Source organism: Carassius auratus, chromosome 43 (assembly GCF_003368295.1).
Source record: "Carassius auratus strain Wakin chromosome 43, ASM336829v1, whole genome shotgun sequence".
NCBI classification, from domain to species: domain Eukaryota; kingdom Metazoa; phylum Chordata; class Actinopteri; order Cypriniformes; family Cyprinidae; genus Carassius; species Carassius auratus.
In genome coordinates, this window is record NC_039285.1 from 1,743,804 (window position 1) to 1,757,962 (window position 14,159).

Genomic DNA, 14,159 nt, shown 5'->3' on the forward strand with positions numbered 1-14,159 from the left:
ACAGAGACAAAGAAAGAGACTGATACAGGCAGAGAAAGAGACTGATACAGACAGAGAAACAGACAGAGAAAGAGACTGGCACAGACACAGACAGAGAAAGAGACTGGCACAGACAGAGACTGACACAGGCACAGACAGAGAAAGAGACTGAGACAGACAGAGAAAGAGACAGACAGAAAAAAGAGTGACACAGACACAGACAGAGAAAGAGACTGGCATAGACAGAAAGAGACTGACACACAGACAGAGAAAGAGACAGACAGAAAAAGAGTGACACAGACACAGACAGAGAAAGAGACTGCTAGACAAAAGACTGACACACAGACAGAGAAAGAGAGACAGAAAGACTGACACAGACAGAGAAGAGAAGACAGACAGAAAGGACAGACAGAGAAAGAGACTAGAACAGACACAGACAGAGAAAGAGACTGACACACAGACAGAGAAAGAGACTGGAACAGACACAGACAGAGAAAGAGACTGACACAGACAGAGAAAGAGACCGGCACACAGATAGAGAAAGAGACTGGCACACAGACAGAGATAGAGACGGACACAGGCAGAGATAATAAATACACATACCTCAGCTGTGAATCGTGAAGTGCCTTCAGTAATTACAGAATCCTCAGAGCAGTTATCTATTGCTGTCATGTTGTCATCATCCTTGCATGGAGGCTATAAGAAAGTTATTTAAAAAATAGTTACAAGTCATCACTCATTAAACAAGGTCCCCACTATGCTTAACCTGTGAAATGTGTGTATTTGGGTACCAACGGGTTTGTATGGCTTTCCTAAGACTACAGGTCCCCACTATGTACATTACACTGAAAACAGTGTGTAAGACTTTCTCAAGTCAATACCAAATATAACAAATTAATAGACAGACAGAGAAAGAGACTGACACAGGCACAGACAAAGAGACTGACACAGGCAGAGAAACAGACAGAAAGAGACTGGCACAGGCAGAGAAAGAGACTGGCACAGACAGAGAAACAGAGAAAGAGACTGGCACAGACAGAGACTGACACAGGCACAGACAAAGAGAAAGAGACTGACACAAGCACAGGCAGAGAAAGAGACTGGCACAGACAGAGAAAGAGACTGGCACAAACAGAAAGAGACTGGCACAGACAGAGAAACAGACAGAAAGAGATTGGCACAGACAGAGACTGGCAAAGGCACAGACAGACACAGAGACTGGCACAGACACAGAGAGAGAAAGAGACTGACAGAGAAAGACACAGACAGAGAAAGGCACAGACAGAGAAAGAGACTGACACAGACAGAGAAACCGAGAGAAAGAAACTGGCACAGACAGAGACTGACACAGGCACAGGCATAGAAAGAGACTGGCACAGACAGAGAAACAGACAGAAAGAGACTGGCACAGACACAGAAAGAGACTGGCACAGACAGAGACTGACACAGGCACAGACAGAGAAAGAGACTGAAACAGGCACAGACAGAGACCGACACAGACACAGGCAGAGACAAAGAAAGAGACTGGCACAGAAACACAAACATACAGACAGAGAAAGAGACTGACACAGGCACAGACGGAGAAAGAGACTGGCACAGGCACAGACAGAGAAAGAGACTGACAGAAAAAAGACTGACACAGACAGAGATAATAAATACACATACCTCAGCTGTGAATCGTGAAGTGCCTTCAGTAGTTACAGAATCCTCAGAGCAGTTCTCTATAGCTGTCATGTTGTCATCATCCTTGCATGGAGGCTATAAGAAAGTTATTTAAAAAATAGCTACAAGTCATCACTTATTAGACATGGTCCCCACTATGCTAAACCTGTGAAATGTGTGTATTTGGTTCCAATGGGTTTGTATGGCTTTCCTAAGACTACTGGTCCCCACTATGTACATTACACTGGAAATAGTGTGTAAGACTTTCTCAAGTCAATACCAAATATAACAAATTAATAGACAGAAAGAGACTGACACAGGCACAGACAGAGAAAGAGACTGACACAGACAGAGAAAGAGACTGACACAGGCACAGACAAAGAGAAAGAGACTGACACAGACAGAGAAACAGACAGAAAGAGACTGGCACAGACAGAGACTGACACAGGCACAGACAAAGAGAAAGACACAGGCACAGACAAAGAGAAAAAGACTGACACAAGCACAGGCAGAGAAAGAGACAGACACAGACAGAGAAACAGACAGAAAGAGACTGGCACAGGCACAGACAGAGAAAGAGACTGGCACAGACAGAGACGGACACAGGCACAGACAGAGAAAGAGACTGAAACAGACAGAGACAGAGACTGGCACAGAAAGAGTCTAACACAGAGACACAAACATACAGACAGAGAAAGAAACTGACACAGAGAGACAGACATACATACAGAGAAAAAGACTGACACAGAGATAATAAATACACATACCTCAGCTGTGAATCGTGAAGTGCCTTCAGTAGTTACAGAATTCTCAGAGCAGTTATCTATTGCTGTCATGTTGTCATCATCCTTGCATGGAGGCTATAATAAAGTTATTAAAAATATAGTTACAAGTCATCACTTATTAGACAAGGTCCCCACTATGCTAAACCTGTGAAATGTGTGTATTTGGTACCAACGGGTTTGTATGGCTTTCCTAAGACTACAGGTCCCCACTATGTACATTACACTGAAAACAGTGTGTAAGACTTTCTCAAGTCAATACCAAATATAACAAATTAATAGACAGACAGAGAAAGAGACTGACACAGACAGAGACAGAGAAAGAGACAGACACAGACACAGACAGAGACAAAGAAAGAGACTGACAGAGACAGAGACTGGCACAGACACAGACAGAGAAAGAGACTGGCACAGACACAGACAGAGAAAGAGACTGGCACAGACACAGACAGAGAAAGAGACTGGCACAGACACAGACAGAGAAAGAGACTGACACAGAGACAGAGAAAGAGACTGACACAGACAGAGACAGAAAGAGACAGACACAGACACAGACAGAGACAAAGAAAGAGACTGACAGAGACCGAGAAAGAGACTGACACAGACAGAGAAACAGACAGAGAAAGAGACTGGCACAGACACAGACAGAGAAAGAGACTGGCACAGACACAGACAGAGAAAGAGACTGGCACAGACAGAGAAAGAGAAAGAGACAGACACAGACAGAGACAAAGAAAGAGACTGACACAGACCGAGAAAGAGACTGACACAGACAGAGAAACAGACAGAGAAAGAGACTGGCACAGACACAGACAGAGAAAGAGACTGGCACAGACACAGACAGAGACAAAGAAAGAGACTGACAGAGACAGAGAAAGAGACTGACACAGACAGAGAAACAGACAGAGAAAGAGACTGGCACAGACACAGACAGAGAAAGAGACTGGCACAGACAGAGAAAGAGAAAGAGACAGACACAGACAGAGACAAAGAAAGAGACTGACACAGACCGAGAAAGAGACTGACACAGACCGAGAAACAAACAGAGAAAGAGACTGGCACAGACACAGACAGAGAAAGAGACTGGCACAGACAGAGAAAGAGACTGGCACAGACACAGACAGAGAAAGAGACTGGCACAGACAGAGAAAACAAACAGAGAAAGAGACTGGCACAGACACAGACAGAGAAAGAGACTGGCACAGACAGAGAAAGAGAAAGAGACAGACACAGACAGAGACAAAGAAAGAGACTGACACAGACCGAGAAAGAGACTGACACAGACCGAGAAACAAACAGAGAAAGAGACTGGCACAGACACAGACAGAGAAAGAGACTGGCACAGACAGAGAAAGAGACTGGCACAGACACAGACAGAGAAAGAGACTGGCACAGACACAGACAGAGAAAGAGACTGACACAGAGACAGAGAAAGAGACTGACACAGAGACAGAGAAAGAGACTGACACAGACAGAGATAATAAATACACATACCTTAGCTGTGAATCGTGAAGTGCCTTCAGTAGTTACAGAATCCTCAGAGCAGTTCTCTATTGCTGTCATGTTGTCATCATCCTTGCATGGAGGCTATAATAAAGTTATTAAAAATATAGTTACAAGTCATCACTTATTAGACAAGGTCCCCACTATGCTAAACCTGTGAAATGTGTGTATTTGGTACCAACGGGTTTGTATGGCTTTCCTAAGACTACAGGTCCCCACTATGTACATTACACTGAAAACAGTGTGTAAGACTTTCTCAAGTCAATACCAAATATAACAAATTAATAGACAGACAGAGAAAGAGACTGACACAGACAGAGACAAAGAAAGAGACTGACAGAGACAGAGAAAGAGACTGACACAGACCGAGAAAGAGACTGACACAGACCGAGAAAGAGACTGACACAGACCGAGAAAGAGACTGACACAGACAGAGAAACAGACCGAGAAAGAGACTGACACAGACAGAGAAAGAGACTGGCACAGACAGAGAAAGAGACTGGCACAGACAGAGAAAGAGACTGGCACAGACAGAGAAAGAGACTGGCACAGACACAGACAGAGAAAGAGACTGGCACAGACAGAGAAAGAGACTGGCACAGACAGAGAAAGAGACTGACACAGAGACAGAGAAAGAGACTGACACAGACAGAGACAGAGACTGACACAGACAGAGACAGAGACTGACACAGACAGAGACAGAGAAAGAGACAGACACAGACAAAGAAAGAGACTGACAGAGACCGAGAAAGAGACTGACACAGACAGAGAAACAGACAGAGAAAGAGACTGGCACAGACACAGACAGAGAAAGAGACTGGCACAGACACAGACAGAGACAAAGAAAGAGACTGACAGAGACAGAGAAAGAGACTGACACAGACAGAGAAACAAACAGAGAAAGAGACTGGCACAGACACAGACCGAGAAAGAGACGGACACAGACCGAGAAACAAACAGAGAAAGAGACTGGCACAGACACAGACAGAGAAAGAGACTGGCACAGACACAGACAGAGACAAAGAAAGAGACTGACAGAGACAGAGAAACAGACAGAGAAAGAGACTGGCACAGACACAGACAGAGAAAGAGACTGGCACAGACACAGACAGAGACAAAGAAAGAGACTGACAGAGACCGAGAAAGAGACTGACACAGACAGAGAAACAGACAGAGAAAGAGACTGGCACAGACACAGACAGAGAAAGAGACTGGCACAGACACAGACAGAGACAAAGAAGAGACTGACAGAGACAGAGAAAGAGACTGACACAGACAGAGAAACAAACAGAGAAAGAGACTGGCACAGACACAGACAGAGAAAGAGACTGGCACAGACACAGACAGAGACAAAGAAAGAGACTGACACAGACAGAGAAACAGACAGAGAAAGAGACTGGCACAGACACAGACAGAGAAAGAGACTGGCACAGACACAGACAGAGACAAAGAAAGAGACTGACAGAGACCGAGAAAGAGACTGACACAGACAGAGAAACAGACAGAGAAAGAGACTGGCACAGACACAGACAGAGACAAAGAAAGAGACTGACAGAGACAGAGAAAGAGACTGACACAGACAGAGAAACAAACAGAGAAAGAGACTGGCACAGACACAGACCGAGAAAGAGACTGACACAGACCGAGAAACAAACAGAGAAAGAGACTGGCACAGACACAGACAGAGAAAGAGACTGGCACAGACAGAGAAAGAGACTGGCACAGACAGAGAAAGAGACTGGCACAGACACAGACAGAGAAAGAGACTGGCACAGACACAGACAGAGAAAGAGACTGACACAGAGACAGAGAAAGAGACTGACACAGACAGAGATAATAAATACACATACCTTAGCTGTGAATCGTGAAGTGCCTTCAGTAGTTACAGAATCCTCAGAGCAGTTCTCTATTGCTGTCATGTTGTCATCATCCTTGCATGGAGGCTATAAGAAAGTTATTTAAAAAATAGTTACAAGTCATCACTTATTAGACAAGGTCCCCACGATGCTAAACCTGTGAAATGTGTGTATTTGGTTCCAATGGGTTTGTATGGCTTTCCTAAGACTACTGGTCCCCACTATGTACATTACACTGGAAATAGTGTGTAAGACTTTCTCAAGTCAATACCAAATATAACAAATTAATAGACAGATAAAGAGACTGACACAGACAGAGAAAGACACTGGCACAGACAGAGAAAGAGACTGGCACAGACAGAGAAAGAGACTGACACAGACAGAGAAAGAGACTGGCACAGACAGATAAAGAGACAGAGACTGGCACAGGCAGATAAAGAGACTGACACAGAGATAGAGACGGACACAGACAGAGATAATAAATACACATACCTCAGCTGTGAATCGTGAAATGCCTTCAGTAGTTACAGAATCATCAGAGCAGTTCTCAATTGCTTTCATGTTGTCATCATCCTTGCATGGAGGCTATAAGAAAGTTATTTAAAAATATAGTTACAAGTCATCACTCATTAAACAAGGTCCCCACTATGCTTAACCTGTGAAATGGGTGTATTTGGTACCAATGGGTTTTTTATGGCTTTCCTAAGACTACTGGTCCCCGCTATGTACATTACACTGGAAATAGTGTGTAAGACTTTCTCAAGTCAATACCAAATATAACAAATTAATAGACAGACAGAGAAAGAGACTGACACAGACGGAGAAAGACACTGACACAGACAGAGAAAAAGACTGACACGGAGATAATAAATACACATACCTCAGCTGTGAATCGTGAAGTGCCTTCAGTAATTACAGAATCCTCAGAGCAGTTCTCTATAGCTGTCATGTTCTCATCATCCTTCCATGGAGGCTATAAGAAAGTTATTTAAAAATAGTTACAAGTCATCACTTATTAGACAAGGTCCCCACTATGCTAAACCTGGTTCCAATGGGTTTGTATGGCTTTCCTAAGACTACTGGTCCCCACTATGTACATTACACTGAAAACAGTGTGTAAGACTTTCTCAAGTCAATACCAAATATAACAAATTAATAGACGGACAGAGAAAGAGACTGACACAGGCACAGACAGAGAAAGAGACTGACACAGACAGAGAAAGAGACTGACACAGGCACAGACAGAGAAAGAGACTGACACAGAGAAAGAGACTGACACAGACAGAGAAAGAGACTGACACAGGCACAGACAGAGAAAGAGACTGACACAGAGAAAGAGACTGACACAGACAGAGAAACAGACAGAAAGAGACTGGCACAGACAGAGACTGACACAGGCACAGACAAAGAGAAAAAGACTGACACAAGCACAGGCAGAGAAACAGACAGAAAGAGACTGGCACAGGCACAGACAGAGAAAGAGACTGGCACAGACAGAGACGGACACAGGCACAGACAGAGAAAGAGACTGAAACAGACAGAGACAGGCACAGAAAGAGTCTAACACAGAGACACAAACATACAGACAGAGAAAGAAACTGACACAGAGAGACAGACATACATACAGAGAAAAAGACTGACACAGAGATAATAAATACACATACCTCAGCTGTGAATCGTGAAGTGCCTTCAGTAGTTACAGAATTCTCAGAGCAGTTATCTATTGCTGTCATGTTGTCATCATCCTTGCATGGAGGCTATAATAAAGTTATTAAAAATATAGTTACAAGTCATCACTTATTAGACAAGGTCCCCACTATGCTAAACCTGTGAAATGTGTGTATTTGGTTCCAACGGGTTTGTGTGGCTTCCCTAAGACTACAGGTCCCCACTATGTACATTACACTGAAAACAGTGTGTAAGACTTTCTCAAGTCAATACCAAATATAACAAATTAATAGACAGACAGAGAAAGAGACTGACACAGACAGAGGACAGAGACAAAGAAAGAGACTGACAGAGACCGAGAAAGAGACTGACACAGACAGAGAAACAGACAGAGAAAGAGACTGGCACAGACACAGACAGAGAAAGAGACTGACACAGAGACAGAGAAAGAGACAGACACAGACACAGACAGAGACAAAGAAAGAGACTGACAGAGACCGAGAAAGAGACTGACACAGACAGAGAAACAGACAGAGAAAGAGACTGGCACAGACACAGACAGAGAAAGAGACTGGCACAGACACAGACAGAGACAAAGAAAGAGACTGACAGAGACAGAGAAAGAGACTGACACAGACCGAGAAAGAGACTGACACAGACAGAGAAACAAACAGAGAAAGAGACTGGCACAGACACAGACAGAGAAAGAGACTGGCACAGACACAGACCGAGAAAGAGACTGACACAGACCGAGAAAGAGACTGACACAGACCGAGAAACAAACAGAGAAAGAGACTGGCACAGACACAGACAGAGAAAGAGACTGACACAGACAGAGAAAGAGACTGGCACAGACAGAGAAAGAGACTGGCACAGACACAGACAGAGAAAGAGACTGGCACAGACACAGACAGAGACAAAGAAAGAGACTGACAGAGACAGAGAAAGAGACTGACACAGACCGAGAAAGAGACTGACACAGACAGAGAAACAAACAGAGAAAGAGACTGGCACAGACACAGACAGAGAAAGAGACTGGCACAGACACAGACCGAGAAAGAGACTGACACAGACCGAGAAAGAGACTGACACAGACCGAGAAACAAACAGAGAAAGAGACTGGCACAGACACAGACAGAGAAAGAGACTGACACAGACAGAGAAAGAGACTGGCACAGACAGAGAAAGAGACTGGCACAGACACAGACAGAGAAAGAGACTGGCACAGACACAGACAGAGAAAGAGACTGGCACAGAGACAGAGAAAGAGACTGACACAGAGACAGAGAAAGAGACTGACACAGACAGAGATAATAAATACACATACCTCAGCTGTGAATCGTGAAATGCCTTCAGTAGTTACAGAATCATCAGAGCAGTTCTCTATTGCTGTCATGTTGTCATCATCCTTGCATGGAGGCTATAATAAAGTTATTAAAAATATAGTTACAAGTCATCACTTATTAGACAAGGTCCCCACTATGCTAAACCTGTGAAATGTGTGTATTTGGTTCCAACGGGTTTGTGTGGCTTCCCTAAGACTACAGGTCCCCACTATGTACATTACACTGAAAACAGTGTGTAAGACTTTCTCAAGTCAATACCAAATATAACAAATTAATAGACAGACAGAGAAAGAGACTGACACAGACAGAGACAGAGACAAAGAAAGAGACTGACAGAGACCGAGAAAGAGACTGACACAGACAGAGAAACAGACAGAGAAAGAGACTGGCACAGACACAGACAGAGAAAGAGACTGACACAGACAGAGACAGAGAAAGAGACAGACACAGACACAGACAGAGACAAAGAAAGAGACTGACAGAGACCGAGAAAGAGACTGACACAGACAGAGAAACAGACAGAGAAAGAGACTGGCACAGACACAGACAGAGAAAGAGACTGACACAGACAGAGACAGAGAAAGAGACAGACACAGACACAGACAGAGACAAAGAAAGAGACTGACAGAGACAGAGAAAGAGACTGACACAGACAGAGAAACAGACAGAGAAAGAGACTGACACAGACCGAGAAAGAGACTGACACAGACCGAGAAACAAACAGAGAAAGAGACTGGCACAGACACAGACAGAGAAAGAGACTGGCACAGACACAGACCGAGAAAGAGACTGACACAGACCGAGAAAGAGACTGACACAGACCGAGAAACAAACAGAGAAAGAGACTGGCACAGACACAGACAGAAAGAGACTGACACAGACAGAGAAAGAGACTGGCACAGACACAGACAGAGAAAGAGACTGGCACAGACACAGACAGAGAAAGAGACTGGCACAGACACAGACAGAGAAAGAGACTGGCACAGAGACAGAGAAAGAGACTGACACAGAGACAGAGAAAGAGACTGACACAGACAGAGATAATAAATACACATACCTTAGCTGTGAATCGTGAAGTGCCTTCAGTAGTTACAGAATCCTCAGAGCAGTTCTCTATTGCTGTCATGTTGTCATCATCCTTGCATGGAGGCTATAAGAAAGTTATTTAAAAAATAGTTACAAGTCATCACTTATTAGACAAGGTCCCCACGATGCTAAACCTGTGAAATGTGTGTATTTGGTTCCAATGGGTTTGTATGGCTTTCCTAAGACTACTGGTCTCCACTATGTACATTACACTGAAAACAGTGTGTAAGACTTTCTCAAGTCAATACCAAATATAACAAATTAATAGACAGACAGAGAAAGAGACTGACACAGACAGAGAAAGACACTGGCACAGACAGAGAAAGAGACTGGCACAGACAGATAAAGAGACAGAGACTGACACAGGCAGATAAAGAGACTGACACAGACAGAGATAGAGACGGACACAGACAGAGATAATAAATACACATACCTCAGCTGTGAATCGTGAAATGCCTTCAGTAGTTACAGAATCATCAGAGCAGTTCTCTATTGCTGTCATGTTGTCATCATCCTTGCATGGAGGCTATAAGAAAGTTATTTAAAAATATAGTCACAAGTCATCACTCATTAAACAAGGTCCCCACTATGCTTAACCTGTGAAATGTGTGTATTTGGTACCAATGGGGTTTTTATGGCTTTCCTAAGACTACTGGTCCCCGCTATGTACATTACACTGGAAATAGTGTGTAAGACTTTCTCAAGTCAATACCAAATATAACAAATTAATAGACAGACAGAGAAAGAGACTGACACAGACGGAGAAAGACACTGACACAGACAGAGAAAAAGACTGACACGGAGATAATAAATACACATACCTCAGCTGTGAATCGTGAAGTGCCTTCAGTAGTTACAGAATCATCAGAGCAGTTCTCTATTGCTGTCATGTTCTCATCATCCTTGCATGGAGGCTATAAGAAAGTTATTTAAAAAATAGTTACAAGTCATCACTTATTAGACAAGGTCCCCACTATGCTAAACCTGTGAAATGTGTGTATTTGGTTCCAATGGGTTTGTATGGCTTTCCTAAGACTACTGGTCCCCACTATGTACATTACACTGAAAACAATGTGTAAGACTTTCTCAAGTCAATACCAAATATAACAAATTAATAGACGGACAGAGAAAGAGACTGACACAGGCACAGACAGAGAAAGAGACTGACACAGACAGAGAAAGAGACTGACACAGGCACAGACAGAGAAAGAGACTGACACAGAGAAAGAGACTGACACAGACAGAGAAAGAGACTGACACAGACACAGACAAAGAGAAAGAGACTGACACAGAGAAAGAGACTGACACAGACAGAGAAAGAGACTGACACAGAGAAAGAGACTGACACAGGCAGACAAAGAGAAAGAGACAGACACAGACAGACAAAGAGACTGACACAGGCAGATAAAGAGACTGACACAGACAGATAAAGAGACTGACACAGGCAGAGATAATAAATACACATACCTCAGCTGTGAATCGTGAAATGCCTTCAGTAATTACAGAATCCTCAGAGCAGTTCTCTATTGCTGTCATGTTGTCATCATCCTTGCATGGAGGCTATAAGAAAGTTATTTAAAATATAGTTACAAGTCATCACTTATTAGACATGGTCCCCACTATGCTTAACCTGTGAAATGTGTGTATTTGGTACCAACGGGTTTGTATGGCTTTCCTAAGACTACAGGTCCCCACTATGTACATTACACTGAAAACAGTGTGTAAGACTTTCTCAAGTCAATACCAAATATAACAAATTAATAGACAGACAAATGGACGGACAACAACAAAAGAAAAGAAAAGATAGACTGATAGACAGAATGGCATACAGAAGGGGTGTCATGATTCCATGATTCCATTAAGGAGTACTATATTTAAAAAATGTATGATTACTATTTTAACTGTAGATTAACCCAGATGAGAATCCATGAAACGCATTAATCCTCTTCCTAAGGCTGCACTATGCATTTCAACCATTTCAAACTCTTACTTTAGCAAAGTGTTATTGTGGACTAAAGCGGTTTCATAAACGACAATTTAACTCACACAGTCTCACTAATTTGAGCCAGGCTCAATGAGTGAGGATAATTTGATGTGCACACTTATGCTACACTTATTAAATGTTAGTAGTCATGCGAATATCCATTTTCCCGTCAGAAAGGGGTGAGGTTTACGTGAATAAAGGAGCTGTGCGTGCGGACAACGTTGCCTGTGTGTGTGTATGTATATATATATATATATATATATATAAAATCTCAGTATTTTAACTTAAGCGCTGCAACAATGACTATTAAAGGACTTTGGCTGCAAGCCCTACATACAGCACCGAACATGTACTCGCAAAACAAGTACTTTAAAGAAATTCCTTATCTTATTTCTGTTACTATAGGCTTAAACCTCGTCTGTGAAACTGGGGGATAAATAAATGTACTTTAAGGGATACTCCACCCCAAAAAGAACATTTAGTAGTTAATCAATTACCCCCATGCCATTCTAGACTTATAAAAGCTTTGTTCGTCTTTGGAACAAAATTTAAGACATTTTAGAGGAAATCCTTGTCACTTCCTAGCATTCAGATTGAACTACTGATGGCAGATGGAGTACTCTGACAATGTCTTTCAAACTTTTCTGGACCGTGATGCTGTTATTTACCAGGCAGTCCATGGGACAGTCACAAGGCTCCTAGATTTATTATAAAATATATCTTAAATTGTGTTCTGAAGATGAACAAAGCTTTTAAAGGTTTGGAACGACATGGTACCAATGGTAATGACAAAATTTTCATTTTGAGGAGGAGTATCCCTTTAAGTTAGGAGTATATATTTTTTAAATATTACATTATGTATTTTAACATTTTTGTTCAATAAAACCATTTAACCCTCTGGAGTCGATTAACACGGATACGCGTTATGAATCATTTTTTCCTGATAACCCCGAAAAGAACTTAAATTACACTTTCAGTTTTAATCATACAGATAAGAGCAACACATCATTCTAATCTTTAAAGGGTCTATTTTTTTTGGCTACAGACATAATAACAACAAACCTTTGTGAACTTATAAAATAAAGATAACAAACAAGGTGTGCTTGCTTTGAATCAAAATTATTATTGCCTCATTGCTATTATATATGTATTTTAAGCCATTGTAAAGGCTTTTATTCCCTTAGATAAATTTGTATTACCAAAAAAAGAAAAAGTTATTTATTTGACGTTTCCATGCGGGTATGACATTGTTGACAGGTGATGCAATGACACCGCTACACCGGTAAAAATAGCTGATTTCTTTGGTTTCAAACATTCTTGGAAACATTTGGGATAATGTATGGAGGTCAAAAAAAAATATAGCATTGTTATAGTAATTTATTTATATATTTTAATCCAAAAAAAAGGCACATACTGGGTCTTTAATTAAAAACTTTCCATTTCCTCTACTGTACAAATTATGTAAGTAGTCAAATTTTGCCAAACCTTTCTCCAAGGCCAGTGACTTCCTCCATAGTCATATGTGAGTTCCTCTCCAGGAATGATATCTCTTGCAGCGAATAGGCACAAACAGGGTTTTCCCTCAACGATAATCCTTTTCATTGTACAATTTGGGTTTATGTGATCATCATTTATAAGGCGGCCAAGGGTGCCATCCTCATGAGTTGCATCAATGCTTCAGGAAAAAAACAAATGTATAATTTAACCTAACAAACTACAAATTTTAATTTTTTCTTTACTGTAAATTTTTTAATGTATTCGTTAAACAAAAAAACAAAAACAAAAAACAAATACCTCCATTTCTTGTTCTGCCAGATGAAGTCAAACATAAAAAAAGTGTCTTGATTGGCCTCTCTTCTTTGTTCGGCTTCAATTAAGCTAATCATTTCTCCCCTATATTCGACAACAAAATCTCCTTTAATAAAAGGAATTAAGGCAAAGACTCCACGACCTGAAAAAAGGTGGGGGGAGGGGGGTAAATACAATTGTTAATAAAATTCATTGTAGACATGTAACTAATATGTTGATGGTTAGCCAACTGTAAACAACTTTTATGCTTTGTATTAGTTTAACCAATGTATTCAACATTCTTTCATAGCTCATGCGTATTTCTTTCATTAATTTACATATACTATCACAAAGAGCAATTTAAAACTGCTAAAACAAACAACACTAACATTATCCTTTATATCCCAATGGACCCAGATCCCATAAAATAATCATGGTTACTTATTTAGTATTTTTGAACCACTTAAATCATATTTAAAACGTATGTGACTCACACATAACGTTA

The 14,159-nt window shown here is 41.6% G+C and overlaps 1 protein-coding gene across 1 annotated transcript in view; it reads right to left on the bottom strand.

Annotated features, from left to right (window-relative positions):
* Positions 1-301: 301 nt before the first annotated feature.
* The window catches only part of LOC113061211 (histone-lysine N-methyltransferase set-1), a 14,983-nt gene continuing 1,125 nt past the window's right edge, over positions 302-14,159 (bottom strand). The window contains exons 3-7 of the mRNA XM_026230256.1: positions 13,661-13,817; positions 13,352-13,541; positions 6,663-6,755; positions 6,182-6,367; positions 302-313 (exon numbers count right to left, since the gene is read on the bottom strand). Of these exons, the coding sequence (XP_026086041.1) occupies positions 302-313; positions 6,182-6,367; positions 6,663-6,755; positions 13,352-13,541; positions 13,661-13,817 (638 nt within the window). The remainder of the gene's footprint in view (positions 314-6,181; positions 6,368-6,662; positions 6,756-13,351; positions 13,542-13,660; positions 13,818-14,159) is intronic.